Source organism: Bombus bifarius, unplaced genomic scaffold, assembly GCF_011952205.1.
Source record: "Bombus bifarius isolate JDL3187 unplaced genomic scaffold, Bbif_JDL3187 scf7180000008266, whole genome shotgun sequence".
NCBI lineage: Eukaryota > Metazoa > Arthropoda > Insecta > Hymenoptera > Apidae > Bombus > Bombus bifarius.
In genome coordinates this window covers 160,814-186,464 of record NW_022884551.1, presented here as the reverse complement: position 1 = coordinate 186,464, position 25,651 = coordinate 160,814, and the positions used below count along the sequence as shown (strand labels likewise).

General features: G+C 30.8%; 2 protein-coding genes across 5 annotated transcripts in view; both read left to right on the top strand.

Annotated features, from left to right (window-relative positions):
* LOC117212037 (5-hydroxytryptamine receptor-like) overlaps positions 1 to 22,687 on the top strand; it is a 181,546-nt gene extending 158,859 nt beyond the window's left edge. For 2 of the 4 annotated variants that reach the window (XM_033456489.1, XM_033456488.1), the window contains exon 5: positions 3,812 to 3,959. In XM_033456489.1, the coding sequence (XP_033312380.1) occupies positions 3,812 to 3,825 (14 nt within the window). In that variant the 3' untranslated portion in view covers positions 3,826 to 3,959. Of the gene's footprint in view, positions 1 to 3,811; positions 5,975 to 22,525 lie in introns of those variants that run through there. The other 2 variants (XM_033456486.1, XM_033456485.1) reach the window with 2 other exon arrangements.
* A 1,044-nt stretch (positions 22,688 to 23,731) lies between these two features.
* On the top strand, positions 23,732 to 25,089 carry LOC117212042 (nitric oxide synthase-interacting protein homolog). Its single transcript, XM_033456498.1, has 5 exons — positions 23,732 to 24,024; positions 24,110 to 24,221; positions 24,289 to 24,689; positions 24,776 to 24,884; positions 24,948 to 25,089. The coding sequence occupies exons 1-5, from the start codon at positions 23,849 to 23,851 to the stop codon at positions 25,017 to 25,019; spliced, it is 870 nt and encodes a 289-aa protein (XP_033312389.1). The 5' UTR covers positions 23,732 to 23,848; the 3' UTR covers positions 25,020 to 25,089.
* Positions 25,090 to 25,651: the final 562 nt, after the last annotated feature.

The window sequence follows — 25,651 nt, the reverse complement described above, 5'->3', positions numbered from 1 at the left end:
TTGGAAGCAGAAAGTAGTCGACGGAAAACAGTTCCGGAAAGTACGGAGAACGATGCATTACCAAGGCCAATCTTTTTGCCAAAAATGTCTTTAAAATGAGAGATTATTGACATTGTCCCATCCTTCACGTCAGTGTGCAAACATTTACGACCGTTTTTAAAATACTTGTACTACTCAAATACTTTACTAGCATCAGCAAACATTGTCTTACGCTTTTTTCATCATTTGAAATATTTCCGTGGAAGTTTTACCACATTTACGACGAAACTTAATTGAATCTCCTTGTTCCATTTCAAGAAGAGTGATAACTCAGAAAACTTTGTTTATCGTAAACAAGACATATAATCAAATGACTGTCTGGAAGTTAATGAAATTAACATAGAGCAGGAAGGTATATTATCATTAGGTATTATAATTATTATTATAATTCTATTTGACAATTGAAAATGGCACTACTGACATTTTAACTTTTTATTATAATAATTAATGAACGAGACAAACCTCTTCCGTCTCCCATCTTTTTTAGTTGTATTCGTTATTCACTATACCGCTAATATTTAAATGTTATATAAATATACCTGTTCAGAAAAATTTCCTATGACCTTCGTGAGTCATTGTAGATAAGGAAGTATTTAAAAAGTTATAAGAATCAATTCAGCATTCAAATAGCTATTTTAAAAATATAAAAATTTCAACGTTTATTGTTAGCATAAATCACCATAATTATTAAGATTCTGCACATTCTACACAGAATGAAAATCCATCTGTATTTGTAATACCTATTTCCAAAAAGAGTCACTTGTTCCGTTACACAAAAGACACTCTGTATAGACGAACAATTTGCACATGGAAATTAGTGGCAAAATGGCATGATATTTCATCATCGTCCATACAGCAATCGAAGCGACAAATGGATTCGGTCACAGTCAAGTTACGCCCGGATAGAAAGCTATTTCCACCAGTGCGATGCCTCGGATCTCTTTTGACACTTTGACTTTGATGTGGATCTGCTTTGCAGTTCCCTACCAATGTCACGATTGAGTTCCTAATTTCACATTCTATGGCACGTTCCCGTAGTTTAACAGCGTGAAATTCGTAGCTGACAGAGTTCCGGAGCCCCTATCTACTGCAATGTGTGAGAAGACTCAAAGCTCTTGCATTAGATAACGACTTTATCCTTAGTCGATCTGTGGAATACTTGAGATTCCAAACATATTTCGGTGCGTCTCAAATTCCACGATAATGCTCTGTGCATTCTTGTCTCAAATTTGCGTGTACCTAAGATCCATTAATTTTCATCGATACTTTTTTTTTTTTAATAACTATTTCTTCGATCAAGAAATAGTTGAACGTTTCATAAATACAAAACAGTATTAGACAGAGATTATGACTTTAAACATGATTAAAATGACATGTTAACATATCCATGTGCACATATTAATATATCCATATTTTAATTTGTATAAATTTTAGTACATGAATACTGAAGTATATGTATAAGTACATTTACTGGAATAGTTTGCGATGCAAAATTAAGATTATGTTGGCAGCAGGTTGCTGCATGAGTTTCACCAGAGTACATTATTATTATTTGTTTTATTTACTTTTGTATCGAGCATGTTATATGAAACATTTTGATTTCATTAGCTCTATAACGAAACACGATTATTATGACTATGTTAATAAAAGAAATAAATCTGATAATACACATCATCGACCATAAGTGTTAAGACACTTATAAGAAATTAGGTAAATCTGAAAAATTCTTAGGAAAATACTAAAAGCTCTAAACATTATTATTTTATTTGAAATCTTACACTATAAAAGATGTATATGTATCCAATATTACAGTAACCTCATCAGTTATATGTACACATACGATATAATTAAATTACGCATTCTCATCCATATTCATCACGTCTTTCGATAACTGTTCCAATTAATTTTGGATATTTATATTATTAACTTTTTAATGCTGTAAATAATTCTGTAAATTGAATTTGGACTGTAGGCAGACTTCAAATATTAATCGGAATTTTTTATCAACTTATCACAGAAGTATTATAACGAAATTTAAATTAGGATATTATAAGACCGATGCTTTAACTCATTATTTTTGCAAGTTATAACGTTTGCAAGTTTTTACTTCAAACCTTTGTTTTTCTTTTAGTTAGTTATCTGGTAGAACTTAAAAATTTTCCTTTCCTTTATCACCTAACAATAAATCGATTTATTGTGAATGGAATTAGATACTTCTGAACGGAAGTGTACGTAAAAGTTACAAAATATTTATTGCAAGCATCAACATTTCACAAAAGTCAACAAAGTATTTGAACAGATAATTATTAACTATATTAGTAAGATACATTAGTGAGGCCATCTTTAGTACTAAGTATATGTTTGGTAATTATTTGCACGAGAGCATACCTCATCGATTTTTATGATCTTGAAATATATCGTCATGATCATGATTTGGAATAACTCTTCTATTAAAAAAAACTTCAATTAAATTTAGTATACACTTCGTTCTGGTAGATAGCTGACCGCATTTTTACATGGCCAAACCTAAACCCAATTCATTGATGATGTCAATCATATTTAGTATAAATAAGGTAAGATAAATTGTTGATATTTCTATGCTCAGAGGTAGGATCACAATAGTTATTATTTTATTGAATGGATAAATCTATCACACCGTTGTGAGCCAAAAAAACCTTCATTGCACGCGCTTACAAAAACTAGGGATAAAAACAAAAAAGCATCTTAAGCCTATCGATTAAATCTATCGATTGTAACTAGGATTATCTTCTAGTTACTATTTCTTATAACTAACGCATATAGGTGGCGAGCACGAACTCACGTCATTTTCAATATAAATCAATAAGTTATAGGTTAGGTTAGACTAATATTCGTCCACCGGAAGGTTGACCTTGACAACATATTTCAAGGTTGTTAGAATCAGCCACGTATGCCTTCATATAAATAATTACCATATATTTAAAATCATTATTCGTGATATATATATATATCAATTTTTTATTAGTTGCTTATTTGTAATAAATATCCTGTAACTTCTATATATACTTTCAGATTTGTTTCAGATTTTATCAATATAAGTATGACAGCTGCGTAATGAAATTTCAGAATGTTTGTATAACATACATAGTATATCCATAAAAAATTTTTGTGGTAAATGTTAAGATACTTTCGTAAGCCACTGTATGTGAATAATGCATTATATTTCTTTTATAAACATCTTCATATTTATCATTAAAAAAAATGTGCCGACTCTATTTTTCATTCTAAACTATTATATTCAATCTTTTCCATCTAAATTGTTTCGTAATGTTCGAGAAAGATGAAAATCTGTTACTATAAAAACGTTCCTGGTTAGAAGGAGGCTAATGAAAATACATTATTCTTATCTTTTGTAAGCTCTAGAAACGCGAACCATACACTTACATATATCGATAACAGTATCATATTCATCGTAAAACAGTTTCCTTATATAAACAAGGAGGACTACAGAATTTATGTAGCAATTTAATATACACGTTTATTTTGAGGTTGTTGATATCAGTAACAGATTTTGTGAATTAAAACATGGATACGTTAATACAGAAGTGTACGTATATTAAAAATGATACAAATTGAACTACGGATACATCCACACATGTGTAGATAGGCTGCATTTAGATACATGTGAAATGGGAACCTCTATCGCTATCAGGATATTTATTCCAACCATTAAACTATTTTTTCAAAGAAAATTATTATCAAGACTTTTATTTCACACGCATGATACTTGCAGGTATGCCGTATTGACATCAAGCCGTGTAACAGCGACCATCATCAGCGTCTGGCTGATATCTGTAATGACGGTAGTTCTGCAATCATCGTTGGACGTAGGACCGGACTTCTGCCGTCGCCGATTCAGTGGGATAGCCATGGAACAAATAATCGGGGCTACGGTTTTAGTAGGTTTGCCAACTTTAATGACCACCTTCCTGTACGTAAAGCTGGTGATTCGAGTCCGACACGCTACCAGGGGTTCCTATAAGCCACCGGTCGCTTTCTCCTGGGACTACGAACTGACCAAGGCAAACATGTACAGCTGCGTGATGTTCGTGATATTCTGGCTACCGTTCGGTATCGTTGTCTGCGTTAACTCCTTCCGACCGATAAGCGCTCGTGTTCTTTACAATTTGGCCTGGTTTGCTCTCTCGAAATCCTGTTTCAACAATTTACTCTACTGTGTGGCAGACCGGCATTTTCGCAGCGCTTACGTCAAGCTTTTCCATTACTGCTGTTGCAAGACTACGGTGAGTTTCTCAAGGAGAACACGAGGGGATGGTGGCCGAAGTGCCAGCGATGTACGCCTCAGGGTTCACATTATCCATTCCTATGCTAGTCCGGGTACCTGTCGCCCACCTGCGGGTAGACCTAACGGACGTGACGTTTATGAGCTCTAAATTTCAACATCGCGCATCATGATTGGAATATTTGGAACAACCTGTGTCCTCGTCGATACAATTGATCGCCGTCCAATAGAAAACATTTTTCGATTTCTGCTCCTGATCGAGATGCTTCCAATTACTGCGATGGTTTAAGTTGCCCTTTGGTTGTACTGTTGAGAATTAGTACGTCGAACGCGTGTACTTTATTTATGTAATTTATTCGTGTTGATTGTTTTAATACGCTTTGATACAAATTGTTAAGTGAGGAGGACTGTTTTACGAACTTTGAATTGGTACAGTAGAACCTTTGTTATTTAAATTTAAAAGACAAGAAGACGAATTCTTCTCTGTTCGGAGAAGAAAATGTTCACATGTACGTGTTATACTATAAAAGAATAATAACAATAAAGATTGAACGTGTAAATATATGTTCAATATATGGCATTTTTGGCTGGAAAATTGATGAATTTGGTATAATCTGGTACTTTTGACGATTAATCTATACATTTCTCAAGAATATTTTTTATGTTATACATTTTATGGGATTATATCAACCTTATTGCAGATTAAAGGATAGGAAAACGTCCACTTAATATCTTTGGCAACTAATTTATATAAAGTTTTTAACATTCTCGCGTGTTCCATTATGATAAGATATTCATATTCAGATTACATCAACTGGTTAGTCTTATATATAATATCAATAATTAATTTCGTTAATATTAATCACTATCTTCAAGTGTACTTTTAATATTTCAAGCTTTAATCGTTAAAATTCGTTGATTAAAACACGTTTTCACCAGCATTATGTATGCATATGCTACAATTAATATCAAAATTTGGATATCAGAGGTTCTACTGTATGAATACTTGTAACAGTGCTATTATCCATCCTCTTATAATGTTCGAATATCGATGTTTTACAATCTTCGTTAAATGATTCTCGAATACCTGCCGTAATTGTTCAACAATTGCTATTACCTCATTTTACGTTATTGTTTTAACGTGTAATTATTCCTATTACGTCTGTTTCATATTTATTTATAGCTATACGATAGATACGTATAGAGTGTAACTGCAATGACGTTATTATAAAGATATTGAGATGATTTCTCTTACAAAAATAAATCGAAAACGTAGTTTGAAGTTCTTTATCTTTAGCTTGGTTTTCCTAAGATACTGATTCGTCCAACATGGTCGATGAAATAGAAGCAAAAACTGCATTTAGAAAAAAGAATAATATTGGGAATTCTGCTCTCGAATAAATTAATAAATGAATAAAATATCTAAAAATGTATCTTATGTGAATTACTATCTTTCTCTATATACTACGTATATATATAGACCTATACATCATGCCGATATAAATCTGTTACGAATTATAGACGAAGTACGATGTACTATTTCTGTTTTGTAATTTCTATTAACGTTCCTAATATCTATAAACACAGAAACAATTTATCAATTCTCAAACGAGTATATTCTTATTTAACGATTTTTTAAAATCAATGTTCTCGGAAAGGAAATGTTTTCGATTTACTTTTTGCAGAAAGAATTATCTCATAATCGATTATTCCATCATTGCCGCTACATTTTATATAATCGGATGACGAAGTCTACAGTTTCACAGAAACAAATCTGTTTCTCCATCTTTAGCAACAAATGTTAACACCAAAGTAATATGGCTACTATCACTATCTAGGCACTAACAGAGATCTTTGTATATTTTAAGTTTCTGCTTTCTACATATCATCCTTCGGCTAAACTTTGTCAGTATATTCTGTGGATACACAGGGTGGTTGGTAACTGGTGGTACAAGCGGAAAGAGGGGATTCTACGCGAAAAAAGAAGTCGAAAATATAGAATAAAAGTTTTCTTTTTTCTTTTTTTTAAATTTTTCCATCTCCCATTTGTATCGGAAATTAAAACGTACGCGTTGCTTTAATTATTTCAATCATCGGTTTATTATCGGGTTATTTGCATCATAAATAGTATAGCTGATTTGTAACACAAAGAAGGATTGTTTATAGTAAATAAGAAAGTCTATGGATTTATTCACTTGACGATCGAAAGAAAAACAACATGTGTGTTTATCTTCTTTTTTTTCAAGAGGTGCAATTTTAAAATTCGATACATTATCAATTAATCTGTGTACTATCAAAATTATTCTTTCATTTGATTTTACAATGAAATATAGATTTTCGTCAAATATCGTTTGTACATTTTAAAAATATTTGTCATATCATTAGTTACACCTTTGGTTTTTTCTAAAACTGTATAAAATGTATCGCGTATTTTATATATACAGGGTGGTTAGTAACTGGAGGTACAAGCGGAAAGGGGGTGATTCTACGCGAAAAAATAAGTCAAAAATGTAGAATAAAAATTTTTCGTTTGAGGCTTTGTTTTCGAGAAAATCGACTTTGAATTTTCGCTCGGTACGCGTGCGGTACGTTATAACGGATCTCACTGTAGATCGTTGTCTCGAAAATTTTTATTCTATATTTTCGACTTCTTTTTTCGCGTAGAGCCACTCCCTTTCCGCTTGTACCACCAGTTACCAACCACCCTGTATGTAAATAAAGTTAAAACTGGTAGAGATAAATTTAATTTTGCTATTCTTCGAAGTGCATTTTGATACTGTTTCTTCTACTACAGAAAAGTTATCGATATTCTTCCTGACAGTGTGTAAACACAATTCAATCGTAAATTAATTGCTACAAAAAGTATATGTTATTAGTAACTTTTTGAACAGAATTTAAATTTGCGTCCATAAGGTGCTGATATATAATTACAATTAATTTGAAAATTTCGCAAAATTCATATACTATTATATAGCTATCATAAATCTACCAAAGCGCTTGGATAACACGATATAATAATATAAACAGCAGTATACATTCACTTATTTATACATGTAGTATATATTTATTTTTACATGTTATCTGTAATTTGTGTATTGTTACACCTTTACGATTTTCATAAATTTCATAAACATTCAGTTATGACTTAACGATAGAGCTTCAAACGACCTAATTATATCTATAACATTTTTCTCTTATTTGTATTCATGGAATATATTGACAAATTTTGTTTGAAAAAATCTGCAACACTTTGTGTAAATATTGTCCAATCGTTGACAGAAATCGGGCAAAAGGGCAGTAGAAGAGCGCCATGTCTGATAACGGCATTGAAAGAATATAAATAAAAAATTACTACTGACACTGAAACAGGCAATCGGGCCGTCCATTGGAAATTTTTTCCCGTTGTCACTCTGATACTAAGGGAATGTTTCCATCTTTCGTCTATATTCTTCCAGTTGTGTTCTTCCAAGGACTGTCTGTTTGGACGAAACGTTCATCGTGATTGTTTCTTAAACGATAATTATCGTGACCTGTCACAACCTCCTTCGTATACACTTATATCAATTCATTCGTGAAAGAGAATCTCTATATTAATATAAACACAGAAGGTTTTTAATTTTTTACATGAACTTACAACATAGAATATCTATTTTTTTTACGTGATGCATTTTATATTCTGTTAGCGTAACTTCCTTCCATTCTTGGACCCCTTTGCACAATCATTTGCTGATTAACGATATTAGTGAATTGATAAGCGACAAGATTTACGTTACGGACATGTTTCTCTTAATTTTACAATTTTGTTAATTATGAAATATGACTCAAATGTATACTTTCATACATAGAATAATCGAATGATTTACCATTCGTAAAATTGACTTGTAAAATTTATGGGCTATATTTCTTTTTTATAATTTTACAATTTCACTAATTCTCGCATATAAAAATAAAAATAACGAAATAAAATAATCGGATGAGTTGTAATTTGTACAATTTTATTACAATTTATTTTACCTAATTTTCTTTTTTATCAAATTTTGATTGATCACGTAAAACCATTGATAATTTAAAACTTGTACCGTGTAAAATTTCACTAATAATACTAATCCAAGATGATTGTGCAAAAGGGCGAATGTTCGTGCGTAAGGATTGAGATTCGACAGATTTAGCGCTATATAAAATGCTATTCCATGATACAAAGGATTCGTTACTTCCAACGAGACTGTGTTACTGCTAAACTATAATATCCTGTTTTTGAGAACAATACATTAAACTAAAATAGGAATACAGCCAACAACAAAAGTTGCAAGAAAATAAATACTTCTCTATTATCTTATATTTTTAACATTAGAACTACCGAATCCGCCAGAATGGCGCATTCCAATATTTTTATTCTTACAATTACTAAAACTATAGAATTGTTCTTAACTAAATTAATGTTAATTTTTATTAAAATGAAAACATGATTTCATACATCCATTTATTTTCATTATGTAACTGTTATTAAAATCATCTATGTTATCTTTATATACATAGTAGCATTTCTTATGTTTTGACATTCTATGAAAACACGATATTACTCATGGAATGAGCTAATATACAGGGTAACTGGTGGTACAAACGGAAAGGGGCTGATTCTACGCGAAAAAAGAAGTCGAAAATATAGAATAAAAATTTTTCGTTCGAGGCTTTGTTTTCGAGAAAATTGACTTTGAATTTTCGTTCGGTACGCGTGCACTTTACCACGTCTCGTCATAACGGATCTCACTGTAGATCGTTGTCTCGATGGAAAAATTAAAAAAAAAAAATTTGTATTCTATATTTTCGACTTCTTTTTTCGCGTAGAATCACCCCCTTTCCGCTTGTACCACCAGTTACTAACCACCCTGTATATTTAAATATTATAGATCGGTAGATCCTAATGCTAATCAGGGAAGATTTCAATAACACTCTTTTAAAGAAATAACGTCTCTACCTTTGGAACATTAAAAATATCGGTTAAGCAGAGGTTTCTAAGCTCCTATAGAAAATGATTATCTCGAAACGCGTTGTATAATCTAATACGGAATATAAAGATCGATATCAAGCGTTAAAGATCTAAACTGCACGGATTCTTGATAATATCCTAATGCTCCAGTGGAGTCACAATGGAAGTGGTTAGTCGCGTAGTAAACTCACGGTACAGCAACAATTTACGTTGATATAATTTAAAGCCTACTCCTCGGACAGTTTAAGTGCAATTCGAGTAAGAAGGTGTTCTCAAAACGTTAAATCTGAAATTATGATTAATACATCGCCCTAAGCTGTTGGAGAAGTAGAGATTGATGGTGCGCTTTAGATAAGGATATAGTAAAAGCTTCGTATGTTCTCGTATTCTTATGCCATTTCCCTCGCGTAATGGAGCTAAACTGTTCCAGGTAAAATCAATTGCCACAGCGGAACGTGCAGAGCAATATTATTCCGGCTTTTTATTTCTGATTCTGCGTATGAATCGAATGTAAAATTTATCTAATTGGAGTTTATGGAGTTAAACGATTATAAATGACAATATAGTTAATTACTAAAAATTCCAATTGAAAAATGTACAATGTTGGTTATTAGCTTTTATTAATATTAATTAACATTGAGTTAATGCAATAATATGCTGTAATCGTATTATCCTTATGAACATATAACAAATTTGCAGTTGAAGCATTCAGGCAGGCATTAGAAAAATTATGAAAAGTACGATCTATGCGAAACTAATTTTTTTTATGTGAGAAACTTTTCCAACTTGGATAGATTAGAAAGATACAAAATCGTTAACAAATTGGATATTTCTTTCTCCTAAATTATATACATATTGTGTGTATGTATATATAAAGAAGATTAATTTTATTATCAGATAATTCATTTAAAATGAAGATAAGTCTATTGGAATTGGACATTTTTACCTAAAATTACATCCATAATTAATTTATTTACTTTTATAAATACATCTTTGTCAACATATTACAAGAAATTATGCCTCGTACAAAAAAGAAATTCAAACCATTAAGAGACAGAAACTGTAGATCGAACTGTTGATCGAACCGTTAAAAGATGTTTTCTATATTATTATATTGTCTATATTATTATTACGTCATATCCTCTAACTTCTAAAATCACTTTTATCGCTTTTGCGAGGAAGATGTTAATTCAAAAAAAGAAATGAGAATATGGGGGATGAGATAAATCTTGAACGCCCATTTGATGCAATTTTTGTTTCCTATATATATATAGGAATGTCTTTCCATTTTCACGTTTAACCTTTGAAGTACGATGAATAAAACGAAATTATCTAGTCGTTACTTTAACACGTTGACTGCCACGCGTGTTTTCAAAGAAATCTCCGTCAGGCCACGCGTACAGCAGTACCAAGCGTTCTCTGCTAGGTGCTTCCATCGATATTTTAGTAATGCGAATCGCTCAAGCAGTGGTCTCAAGAATGATCTTTCGTTTCGTTTGTTCGCAACATTAAAACCACTAGCTGTTGTCGAATATAACGAAGGAAAGTGTGGTATAGATTATTCCGACCAAATGGTTTCTCATGCCACCACAATTAGAAAAAGAATCAAATGGTACAGAAAACTTGGCATTCGATTCTTTCTGGCAATTTCTGTTGTAAACGCTTTGACGGTTTACAAAATTGCAACAAGGAAAATATAAATATTAGAATATTTAGACGATTATTAGTTGCAAAATTATTCGGGTTGTCTGAAAATACAAAAAATTCTTGTCTTCGACGGAGTCAACATAATACCGCCGTTCGGAAAAACGATTCCGGAAGAAGCATTAGACGCGCATGCAAACTACGTTATGCAAATAAAAGACGTGGAATGGAGCGAACAAAGACACGAAAGAATTTGAAGAAAACAACTTATTGTCCAAATTGTCCCAACCAACCTCAGTTATGTATAGAATGCTTTAAATTTTTGCATTCTAAATAATTTTTTTAATAAACCATTTTCGTATTTTTATTTTATAACAATTCAACTATTATTACAATTAATTGTTAATTAACAATTTATTATTGTGGAATATCTTTTCAAATGCCTACGACGATCCTTCGCAAGTAGTCAAATAAGTAAAACTTTGCTGACACTCGAATACGGGTGTCGTGGCGGTCAACGTGTTAAACAAAGGCTGTAACGAATATAATTTGACACATTGTAAAATTTGAATATTTCAGATAAATGTTAGCAAAATCTTTTTATAATTGATACAGCTTAGAAATAACCATATCCCAACCATTTTTTCTCGATTATTTCATTATGCGTACGATTAAATGAAAATATTTCGTTTATCTCTTAAAAAATTACTTTTTTGCAATTGTGGTATCATTATATTTTCTTTCATAGCACTTATTCATATAATACTCCAAATAAGTATACATATGTATTCTGAAAGTCAGATACATCATGGAAACAAGTCATGGAGATTATCACGATAACCAAAGCTTCTGCACTAATCATATTTTTAATGATTGAAGTAAGAACGATTTAAAAAATATGATTACAATACGACGTAGAACTTTCTTTTTTCAATCAATCCAAGAGAAATTTCAGTCCAAAAGGGGGAAACTTTACCGCAGAACTTTTTCTTAAATTTTGCAAATAACGTTTAAACATAAACTCGCACCACTTAATCTAACGATAGAGAAGAATTTAATTACGAAATTCTTGCAACTAATTGTTCGAGTTGCGCAATCTACCTGTATTTAACGCTTGAAAGTAATCGAAGAAAAGTTTTTCTCACGCTATGAAGACCCCCCAGTTTGAAACTTCTGAGTTTGCGAGATAATTTAGTTCAAAAGTTCTTTTATCAAGTAAGTAGCTCCTATACTTCCAGCTACGTTCATTTAATTGATATTTATTGCATACATACAATTAGTACTTTGAAATTTTGATTCCTATTATATATAACATTTTATTCTACTAACGAGTGATACTATGTATATTTTATTAACATTTTATTGTTACTATTAATATTAATCTTGATATTTTAGATGAAAACTACGTAAACACTTTCTTCATGGATCTCGTTTATTTTTCAATATTTTAACTTCATTTATGTATACATATATAATGAAACTTCTATATTTTACTATCTAAAAACAGATTAAAGAGCAACACGTGTTGAACTTGCATTTATTGCACAAACAGAAAGTAAGACAGCCGTATGTGCTGCGATAGTGTTAAAAGTATTCCACCGTGTTGCTACTGGAAGCGAGTCAAAGCTATAATATTGAGAGCCTTTTAAGAGAAAAGTCGACACTGTTTCTACAAAATCGTAGAATTGTCTCGTATCGACCAAACATAGAACTTTTAACACCTGTTTGGATCATGTAAATTGAAAAATGTAACAACTGATATCGGCCATGAAATTATATTCCTTAGACGAACGTTCATATGACAATTTTCATTGTCTTGCCAGTTACACCGTGTGTGAAACAATTATACAAACAATTCAACAAATAACGTAAAATGTTATCGAACTTCATTCGCATGCAATTGCGAAGAAAAAAGTTTCACGACAAAGACCGTGTGACATTTTGGAAAAATGAAATTTACATAGAAATTCGTAAATGTCAGAAGGAGAAAATCGATTAGGAATGCCATGTGAATTCTAATAAAAGGGATACGTTGTTACAGAGTAAAACAACTCGGGAAGGAAAAATCGGGAAGTAAAGGTGAAAACATTTTATTCGACGAAGAAAATGCGACTGAATCATAATATCATATTTAATAGATTAATATCACATATGGAATGGGAAACAAGATAACGTTAAAAATCACGAATTACTTATACTATATTATAGGATTTCAATATTATCACTAAAGGGCAGTTTACATGTTATTCATTCGTACCAATAGGTAGCTTGAATATATTTCAATCCTGGTTGTAAGAAGAAATTATTCGTATTGCACTGCAGATATCTTATTTTTTATGACAAATTTCTCGTTTGACTGATAATCAAAGAATAAAAAGTAAATCAGAGTTAAAAGGAAGATCAATTTCCCAACTCTATGATAGAGCATCAATTGATCGAGTTGAACAATCAAATGTATTATTTATCAGAAACAGACAAATTTTTGAAATTTACAAACATTTAGCTTTATCAAATTTTTTTATTCATACTTTTTGTTTTCAGTTATCCTGAGAATTACTCTAAATCCTGTAAACTTCATTAGTTTTGTGTTTAGGAAACACAGGTGAATGAATAGAAACAAAATAAAATGTTAATATTTTTATAACAAAGAAATTCAGTACATATTGAAGCATATTGCTCATAATATGCTCGTTAATTAATATTCAAGTTTTCTTCAATATAATGCATTTCGTTAAAAATATTAAACTAGAATGTTTATTAATTTTGAAAATTGAATATTTTCATCTCCAGCATATTATCAAGAAACATCAATTTTCAAATTTATTTTAACTACTTTGAGTACAACTTTGCTGATGGAATAAAACGTGAATTTAACAAGAATCTATTCAAAGTATTATTCCATAAAAGCAAGAGAATGTATTTTAATTATATAAATACAGAAATGTAATATGAATATAACTTTACAAATATTTCAACTGATATATTATTAATAGATTCAGTTTTCAATATAACATAACAGTAAGTTACAATCATTCATGTTCGTTACTTGATCATAATTTAGACGCAATTTATATTTAATAAAATGAGAAATTTGTCGTAACAAGAGAAGAAAAATCAAAAGGATATTATTAATATTTCCCTCATATCGGTATATCAAATACTCTAAGGATATTAAATGTATTTTTAGTTTGTTCGCTCGAAGCGTACTGCAAAATTTATAAATGAAAATAAAACGCATTCGTTGTATATACATATAGCTCATGTATAGTTCGTCTTCAAATTCTATTTATTAACTGATAATTATCGCAGTGACGTGTCTTCTGACTGCATCTATAATATATTGTATGTTACATGCCTTCTGTCAATCTGTGATCACAATTTTAGGTATGATTGTTCAGTAACGAGGCGTAAATGCATATTACAATTTTCAATTTTGCATAATTCCAACAATTATAAATTTATACCATTTTTCTCTAGAGGTTTATGTGAAGAGGATGTAGGTGCGTGAGAATTAATGACGAGATTACTTGTTGTAACCATCGAATATACAGAGTGGTTGATAACTGGTGGTACAAGCGGAAAAGGGGTGATTCTACGCGAAAAAAGAAGTCGAAAATATAGAATAAAAATTTTTCGTTTGAGGCTTTGTTTTTGACAAAATCGACTTTGAATTTTCGCTCGGTACGCGTGCACATTATCGCGTCTTTATAACGGATCTCACTGTAGATCGTTGTCTCGATGGAAAAATTAAAAAAAAAATTTTTATTCTATATTTTCGACTTCTTTTTTCGCGTAGAATCACCCCCTTTCCGCTTGTGCCACCAGTTACTAACCACCCTGTATTTAAATCGATAAATTAATACACGGCCGTAAACGTGAGTCGTTGGTACGAAGTATAAATCGCAGAATAGAATCGCGGAATAAATACTCGTAAAGGCTTGTCGCGTAACTTGATAGACGCTCGTAAGATACTCAGAAAATACTCTCGATGCTGCTAGATACACGATATGTACTGTCGTTCGCGATCGTGTTCGTTTATTTATACTGGTCGGGGGGGAGTCGGAAAATTGAAATTCGTCTTGATTCGACGGTTGCATGTAGCGGTGACATTGTTTTTGCCCGGAGTTTATTTGTCGTTATGTTTCATGCGCCAAGGCTAAGTCAATGTCCTGAGGCAAAACAACAGCAGGGGTCGCTGTCGACTCGCGTCGTCCTTTGACTCCTATGTCGCTACATTTCTATACAAAACATCTATTCGATGCATTTTTCTTTACCAACATTTGTTAGATACCAATTACTTGATTGATATTTATTATTATTAAAAATTACTATTAAATTCAAATAATATATATAAGTTACCGCTATTATCAAGCATTAACTATATTTTCGGCAGTACGTGTAATGGTGTTCGGAATTATTCTACATAATCAAACACAAAAACTGTATACTGCAGGTTATTTATAAGTGTATTTACATGAAAATGTTTAAATTGGGAATTTAAAATCAGATACAATGTATTTTATACCTATCACAAATTAACACACATTAACTTGAGGACCAAATTGGCGCTTTATACACAGCTTCGATATTTTATTATGTAAATAGGACTTTTAGATTTTATAAAATATCAATTCTTGACAAAATATATACGTATATATTTATTATGTATAGTGATAGAATGTCGTATACATTTTATGTTCGTATTATTTATGATTCTAATACCATATATTTCAACAATTAATAATGATTAAAATAAATTTTTATTGTAAGATAAAATTTTCCAATATTCCAATTCCAAATTTGTCAAGGTAACAGAATTAAGTATTCGCTAGTAATTTTTTGATAAACTTTGAAAAGATTGTATTTCGATCCGAAGCCGTATTACACGAAACTTTTCTAAAGAAAACTTATTATTATTCCTACCAATGAGAAAAGTCAGGAAACGAAGTCTTAGTAGATACAATTCACTTTCATTTAAACAATTGTAAACACCATTGTATGTTTAACATATTTTCTTTTAGTAGAGGAAAAACATTACAGATTAGTCTTATGGAACGACGACCACCTTTAATTCCAACAAAAATTTAATGACTTCATAAAAAAATAAAGGTCGAAGCTAAAAACAAGATTATGATTCTAAAAAGTTAATAAATTTGCCATTCTTTCCGAGCTATACAAAAATCAAGCGAGAATTTTTGCCAAACAATACTTTTTCAACATAATGAATCGAAGATCAAAATGAAATCCTAATACGTTACCGTGGAATTTCGTGCAAAATTGAAAATTGGCGTTGAAACGACCAGCGGGGCAGAAACTTTGCTAAAAGTTTTGCAAAATCGGATCGTTCGACTACGAGTACAAAGCTTGGCTATGGCAACTTCATCGGAAGCGGTCGCCATCTAAATCGGATGTCGAGAATCCAGAAGAGTGGAATATAAGAAATGCCGATGATGATAATGTTTGAGAAATGGGACCAGGAAAAAGTTTGTTGTAACTACTTTTCCCGGCTGCTTTTTTATTATACACTTTTTTTATTCTGCGACTGTTGCAACAATTCGTCGCAAGCTTCGACGCTAGTCCGTATGTTGTCCGATTTTACTAGTTACCTCGTACAAAACCGATAAGTAGAGGATGATATTGAAAATTGAAATCATGAAAATCTTATTCGTTACGTCTCGTTCAGAGTAATGAAGTTACTTGAATTCAAAGATAGAGAGAAGGAGAAGAACAGAAACATGAAAAGATACTTTAAGTCAAATAACAATTTCCAAAGTGGTTTCGCGTTGTTTGAGTTCAAATATTTTGGATTCAGATGACTTGATTAATTTGAACAAAGTGAAAAAAATGAGTAAAGTGACGAATTATTAGTAATAAATTGAATACAGTCGATAGCAATGGATAGAATTATTGACTTCATTGTATAAAATAGATCTTTAACCCTTTGACAGTATAAAAAGAATGACAAATAATTAAGAATAAACAATAAATCAGTTTAAAATTTAATCGATTCGTAATACAGTTTGCTTGTAGTAATACAGGGTGGTTGGTAACTGGTGGTACAAGCGGAAAGGGGATGCTTCTACGCGAAAAAAGAAGTCGAAAATATGGAATAAAAATTTTTCGTTTGAGGCTTTGTTTTCGAGAAAATCGACTTTGAATTTTCGTTCGGTACGCGTGCAGTTTACCACGTCTCGTTGTAACGGATCTCACTGTAGATCGTTGTCTCGATGGAAAAATTAAAAAAAAAAATTTTTATTCTATATTTTCGACTTCTTTTCTCGCGTAGAATCACCCCCTTTCCACTTGTACCACCAGTTACCAACCACCCTGTATATTTCCGGTTATCATTCGAAGCTTTCGCAGGCTAAACTGATCGACTCCGCGTTTTACGAAGCTTTCAAACATATTACCTAAGTTTTTTTTTTTATTTGTTTATTTAAATTTTACAATTTGTCCAGTAGGACATTTGGTAAAATATTATAGCGGTGTACTAATATAATATGTGGGTGGCTACCCCCAGCGGGGTACCATCATCGAGTTTGTTAGGTTATGTCCTTTGTGAGATCTGTTGGGTGTTTCCTTTTTAATCTTCAATATTACCTAAGTGTATAATTAATATTCAACATCTCAAAAACAAATGACTTATTTTCGCAACTGGATTTGTCACACGAAGATATAAACAATTACAAATTCCAAAGCGAATTGAGGAAAGATAATACTTACTTGCAATCGTCGTTTTAATTTATGAATTAAACTCTTTATTCTCAAGATTTCTTGTATTTCTGATATGAGATGACTAAGAAATACTTACTTTCAACCTTTTATAAGACATGAATATCACTAATCATATTACGTATAATGACATTTATCATATTTGATGCTTTTGACCCGAGTTTCTGTCGGGTTATACTGTTGAAGGGTTGGTCTTAACAATGAAATAGATAACATGATGGTGAAGTGGAATAAGTAAAAGGTAACTATTTATTTCAATTACAAGATGCGTAGCGATCATAAAATTTTCTGTTCTATTGAAAGAAAAATTCTAGCGGTATAACTCTTTAACGAACTCATAAATGTGCGTATATATAGGATATACTTCGCCTAAAATCAAAAATTATATATTGCACTTAAATAATGCAAGGCACGATATCGTATGAACCATCCTTTACGTATCTTCGAAAATTAAATTCAAACTTTAACTAGTTCAATTATTTATTTAATTATCCTCCGTTCTAGTCTCTAATATTAAATAATTTCGTATCTTAGTCGTGAAAACATATTTCTATTTATTGCTTACATTTGTTATGTTATGAATATTAATGAACTCGGTATCCCTTAAAGGTTACCATCAAGAGCCAATGCTATCAATCCATAAGGTTATCACGGATGATATTTTACCACAGTATATTTCTTTATTTAAAAAATCAAGTTAAACATATAAACCATAAAGTTAGAGAAATGAAATTTTGATTATCATTATATCCAATATCAAATAGAAAGTTAAAAGGTTATTGTTTGCAGTGATTGTAAATAACATTACGATCGTATTATTATTATTACGAATCGATAATATTTAAAAAAAAAACAAATTTCGCAAGGGGTAAAATTTCATCCATACGAATAGGGTTATATTAATATTATTAATAGGGGTCATCCGTGTGGAGGTTAACAACTCATCATTCCTACTTATATTTGTTGATAGACATTACTATTAACATTACATGGTGAATTATTTAACTACGTTGTGCTGATATTAATATCCTTGCATTTAACGTTGTTCATTATAGAATAAGAAAATCGAGAAACTATATTAACCACGTATATAGGTGGTCTTTTTATGCGTATGAATTATATGCGAGTATGCGAGCATTCGAAAAATGCGAATAAACAGACAGCTAACAACAGTCGTTAATATCGAATATTAACATGTTAAAGCGCACATGTAAGAAAAATCGACAGGCACTGCATGCGTATTCATATCGCTTGTCGTAAAAAAAGTTGGAAGCATACCTCCGATATTCTATGTTCACATATATAATTATTATACTTGCTTTTTTTTCTGAAACGCACCTACAATTTATGCAGTGTCCGTCCAAAGTTATTCTTTTGGAGAAGCAACTTCTTATTTTTTAATAACATATGTATGTATATCATCGAGGATATATTGACGCAAGAATATTAACTTGTACAAAGGTTATACAATACATGCGTATTTTCAGGATAAACGATGGCTTCATTGCGAAGGGAGAAAATGAAATGTTGGAATTTATTAAATTTTATTCTACAGTTTACCGTTTTATAACGTTGTGTCAGTTTATCTCTGTTATGAAATAGTTCCACTACTCATTATTGAAAGAGCCATATTAATAAAAGTTATTTTACTAACACGTTATTAGCCAACAATTAGAAAAGCTACTGCGAATTGTAGCATTACTTGTTTTGGAAATCAGCGTAAAGATCAGATAAATAAACACAATTTTGTATCAAATAGAGGTTATCCCATTCCTTGAGTCGTCTTCAAAAATGAGTGGTATGTAGTATAGCAAACGCCACTACATTGTATGATTATCTGGTGCTACGTGGTATATACCGCCAAATTTAAAAACTATTAACTATGTTTGGAATCAACTATTGTTTTTTGTGTAGCTTAATCGTAGGTGAAAGTAGATATAGTGCAGTTTACGAAATAAGAAGCAGTATACCGATGCTGTATTATATAACTATCATACTATGTTTCTTTAACTAATTAACTCGATAAGTTAACAAATTTTTATCTTTCATAAAGAAATATTTTGTATTAACATTACTGCTTCTATTTTCAAAAAGTATGATTCCTTTAAAGTTTTAGATATTTGAGTAGTGCATGAGTTAATTAATTGGAATTATTAATTTTGTATCGGTAACATTATATCTTATGTGAAAAGTTAATGTATTATTTGCTATATTTTGCATTTACAAAAATTTAATATCAAAATATGTAAACATCTCATCTCACGCATTACAAATATTGTAATACAAATAACTAACTCTTTACCGCAAGTTCCTTTTGTCTCGTTTCGAAAAATTTGTATCTCTGTTCCGATTGATAAAGAATATTTAAGATATCAATATGCAAGTAAAAGAAGCATTGAAAATAAAATCTTAATTAAGATACTATAGCATATCAGCATTGCACATCATGTACTTCAATAATTATTATCTTATTGATTGACTACCTTTTATTACCGCGAGCTTTTGCAAAAACATTTTTGTCGCAAAAGTTTCCAATTGTTTGCACACATAATATAGTGCGTTTATACATACATATATGAATTTATAACGTTTCTAACTATATATAAATATAATATAAGCATTTGACGCACCTCAAAGAAAGATTTATAAAACTAGTTATTTCGTGATACTCAGGTAGTCAGTGCGAAAAAACGAAGACTGCAATTTGATATAATTGAAACTCATCGTAATTATATTAGAACATTTCTATTATCAATAATTGGCAAATAAAAAAAACGTTCATTAATTCGATTTTAAAGTTACGACAAAATCTTAACAAGCTGCGATTAATCTTCATGATGACTTGCAATGACTGTCTGGGTAAGTTTATGACTTTTCGAACAAGATTGCCGAAAGTCATCATACTTGGAACTCTGAGGACCATAAACTCACAATAAAGTTTCTCGTTTTCTTCGTATATATCTTGATCGAAGTGTTAAATTGAAACTTTTGTCCCTATAGAATCTTCTATATGGGCTATACTTCGTTTACGATACTCGTATGAAAAGTTAACATTAGTGTAACGTAAAGTGATTAATGAGTAATCTAAATTAATCAAAATAAAAAAGGAAAAAAAGAAAAACAAATAAAATCGATGTTGTGTCTGAATAAATGTCCATTATATCGTCTGCATGACGAAACATACCAAATTATTTAACCATCGACTAATTTTAGGAGATTTAGATTAAATTAATTAAAAAAAAGTGTAGCGTAGAAAGGATCAATGTATCGTGTTAGTTTAGTCAAGTAGATGAGTGTCATGCGCCTCGTATAAACTTATATAATTATAATTTAAAGCAATGCGAGACTTCTTAGTTAATGTAGTATATTGACGTATATAATATATAAATATGTTTATTTTGTACTGAATGTATTTCGCATTGATGTATTTTTCGCAGGCGTCAATCTCGACGCGATCTCGGACATTAAAAAGTAAAAAGGAAAAAAAGTCATCGCTTCATTTCGTGAATGTATTTTATCGTAGACTATGTAAATGTAGATTTTATAATGTTGTAATAAAAGGATTTCTTCTTACATAGTTCGACTTACCCCTGTGGTACGCGATAATAGATAATAAAAGTATTTATAGTTCATTTTTACATTCTATAACATTATGTAGATATTGGTGTTAGAAATAGAAGTATAGAAGTAGAGCTGTACATTAATTATGTAAATATGCTTGAATCTGATAAACTACAATTTATAAATTCATTCTAGAAGGTATTTAGTATCTCCTACTTACATCTTATTGAATCTACTTTTATGATAGTAATACGTGTTATGAAACTATTACTGTTACGCCGGGCAACACTCTACCTGAACCAGACCATACACCGCGGGCCGGACGGACACTAGATGTCCGCTCATCCTTACGGCGTACCCTCAATACCCGTCATAAATCCCAGTAATTTGCTTGCTAAGGTCCTTCAGACCGAACAAATATCTTTTTCTAAATCACTTTTTAAGAACTATTGTCTACCACGGCTGGACAAAGGAAAGTTGGGTTTTCCGCGTACGATGCTTCCTAATAGCAACTTTCTATCGAGGACGGCTAAGACTCTTCCTAGTTCACCAACCTACGTTTATCCAATCAGAAGCAATGTATACTGCCCTCACTTTTCTGACCGAAAATGTCATGAACAAATCCGATGGTCCCGTGCACTAGACACATCCATCACTAGCTTTCCTACGACACAGCATCGTCACTGTACCTTACTTCTCCTACGACATCAGGAGAGTCAAGTCGACTTCTCCTACGGCCTCAGGAAATTTTTCTATTTTATTCTAAATTTGAATATTCCGCCAATATCTAATTCAATGAAGCGATGCATAGGTGGCGTGAATATCTAAATATGTACATACACAAAAATCACAAGATGATTGACGTATGATTTTATCATTTATATTGTTATATATCAAATGTTTTGTACCAAAATTTTAGGTACGTCAAATCGTGAAAAGACAACGAAACAGATTGAAACCTTTTAATTGTATAAAAATATATTATATATAATATAATATTTTATATATTGAAGGTTAATATTGAAGTATAGGTTAGTATTGAGTTTATTTACAAATATTAAACAGTGAATACTAAGTAAGTTAATATTCCATATTTATTGTTAACTATTATCTATTTCTCAATAATATTTATAATATATTGTAGTATGTTATATATTATATATATTATAATATATTATATTTAAGTTTTCTTAATTCGATATTAAATGTATGTATAAATATTTTTTCTATTAAAATTTTAGAAAACTGACATTCATATATTTTTATATTTGTTTTTATAGGCATGGATCCAGAATTTCTTTCTAGATTAATTCCACAAAATAAAGAGCATGTGCGTCCTGCATGCAAGAAATGTGGTTATGCTGGACATCTTACATATCAGTGTCGTAATTTTATTAAAGTTGATCCAAATAAAGAAATCGTCCTGGATGTTAGCAGTACTAGCTCTGACAGCGATGAAAATTACGTCACCCCTTTGACTGAATTACGTGAAAAGGAATTAAAAAGGAAACTCCAAGAAACCAAAAAGAAACACAAAGAGAAGAAGTATAAGAAAAAATCTAAAAAACGCAAGAGGTCAGAGACAAGTGACAGTGAATCAGAAACAGAAATTTCCAGTGATGAAGGCAAAAAAAGTAAACATAAAAGGAAAAAGAAGAAATCAAAACATAAGAAACATAAAAAACATAAAAAGGATAATTCATCTAACAGCGACAGTGATGATAAGTAAAGATAGGAAGTTGCTCCAGAACTGCTCAATAATTCTAAGATTGTAAATATTTTGCACAAACTATCAATATTATGTACATAAGTAAAATTATACCATTTCTAAATGAACAACTATAAAATTGTATTTATATGAATTGTAAATGTGTCATTTCTATACACATAGGGAAAACAAATATATTTTGTTTCTTCTATATTTTAGACTTCTTTTTTCGCGTAGAATCTTTCCGCTTGTACTACCAGTTACCAACCACCCTGTATATAATCCTTGTAATTTTAATTATAGATTAAAATTAGGAGAATTAATAAATTCTCCTCAATAAAAAGGAAAGATGTATCACAATCGTGGATCGCAAATTAGTCATTACGTCAAATCTTGTCTGCAGTTAATTTATTTTTACGTGTTTTTTGTTTTTGTAGAAATTATGAAAATGAAATTTAGGTTTGTTATAACAAAAATATTATCGCGAGGAAAGCAAATTTAATGTTAAATCTAAAAGGTTATCGTGTACAGAGAATATATTGAAGTTATTACATCATACCACTGATCCATTGTCGTGTGGAAAGAAGGATTTTCTTTTCTTCTCTAAAAAAAATATAATATACAATTAATTTCTCTCTCTTTTGTACTAGAACCGTACAATGAAATAGGCTCCTGTAGCGTGAAATCATAGAAAATTTATTTCTAAGGGTGGGGGGAGGGTAAATGTATTTAACTAAATAGGTTCTTGTATATGCTAACGTGGAACATCTTCAGCACTTGGCTGCAGAGGGCCATAAGGCATAAACGTGAGCATTCTTGTTTCCTCTCTGTCGGTAACTAGATACACAGCAACAAAATAAATTTAGGTTAAATGGAATAAATCAGTAAACGAAACATGACGCGGCACGCGAGAAATTGTACTGCTGGTGCTGTTTATACTTATCACGAAAAAAGAAAAGATGCAGCAGCTTCAGGTTATGGTACAAATACACAAAGAGTGGGAAAAGATTCGGTTAAAGATTTTGACTGCTGTTGTCTCACATTACAACCTTGCAGAAATCCTGTCATAACGTTTGTATATTGCATTATAATCTTCATACTATATCTTATTTTAGCATATTATTACCTTATTAGGTTACAAATCTTATGTTTACAGAAAGGATGGTTATTTGTTTGACAAAGAAGCAATACTGGAATATGTCTTAACCAAAAAGAAAGAATACGCAAGGAAATTGAAAGAGTATGAAAAACAAAAACAACAAGAAGAGGTAAATAAAAATATATAAATGAAAGTGTTACTGAATATTTTGTAATCAATGTTTGTAATTTTTCAAGGAGCAATCTAATGAGAAAAGTGCTAATGAAGAACTACAGAAATTGCAAAAATTTTTAAAGGGAGAGAAAAATATCGTTTCTCGAAGTCAGATTGCAGCCAAAGAATCTGGTTCTTCGGTTTCTAATATGAGTAATGGTAAAGATAAAATGTTGCCAAGTTTTTGGATTCCATCTAAGACACCAGAGGCGAAAGAAACTATATTGCAAAAGCCAGATAAGACGATATACTGTCCTCTTAGTGGTAAACCATTGAAAATAAAAGATCTTATTCCTGTAAAATTTACTGAAGTAAAAGATCCAGATGACAAAAAGTCTCTTATTGTTAAGCAAGCAAGATATATGTGTCCAATTACACATGATATTTTAAGTAACAGTGTACCATGTGCAGTTATAAGGACAACGTATGATCTTTTCACTTTTTAATGTTTTTTGTATTGCATTATTTGTTACATATTGGACATAAACAAATATTTTATGATCTTTTCAGTGGTGATGTGATTACAATGGAGTGTGTAGAAAAAATTATTAGAAAGGATTGGATTAATCCTTTAGATAGTACAGAATTGACTGAAGCAGATATTATACCTCTTCAAAGGGTAATTGTTAAGAATAACAGAAAAAATAGGCGAAGTAGAAGAATAACATTAACTTTTTTCCAGGGTGGTACTGGATATTCGGCTGTTAATGATGGCTTAGAAGGAAAACACGAAAGACCAGTGTTACAAGCATAAAGTATATTTTTAGGTACAAAATTTTTAATATATTAAACTACTAAAATAAAGAATTAATAAAACTAAAATGATATTATTTTAATTTTATGTAAATTGTTTCACGTTTAAAAAAATTAAAAGCAAGTAAAATTTTCTTTTGCGTTTGCATATATTTTATATCCATAAATATTAGATATAAAATAAGGTGATATTTTTAAATTTGTTAAAAAATAAATAAATATCTTGATTTTTCATAGGAAAATTTAATAATAGAGACATACATACGTCTTTAATATAGATGCACTGAAGTTGGTTTATCGTAGGAAACGTTTTTTATAATTACCTCTTCGTTGATTTTGATTCCTTAACAGCTTTACTACACTTATCACTGTTCGGTTTAATAAAAGAAATCAGAAAAAGAAATTTATCATGACGAATAAAAATTTAATATATTACATTCAACTGGTATGTATCCATATATATTAATAAATCTGCGTATAGCCACGTTCAATTTTTATAATATAGCTCTTCTTGTACGATTTTTATTCCATTCGACCGAAATTTTGCAATAATTTTATATATTTTTCCTATATTTATAAAAAGAGAATTGTTTAAGCTGGAGTTATAATAGAAAGCACGTCACATATGTTAGC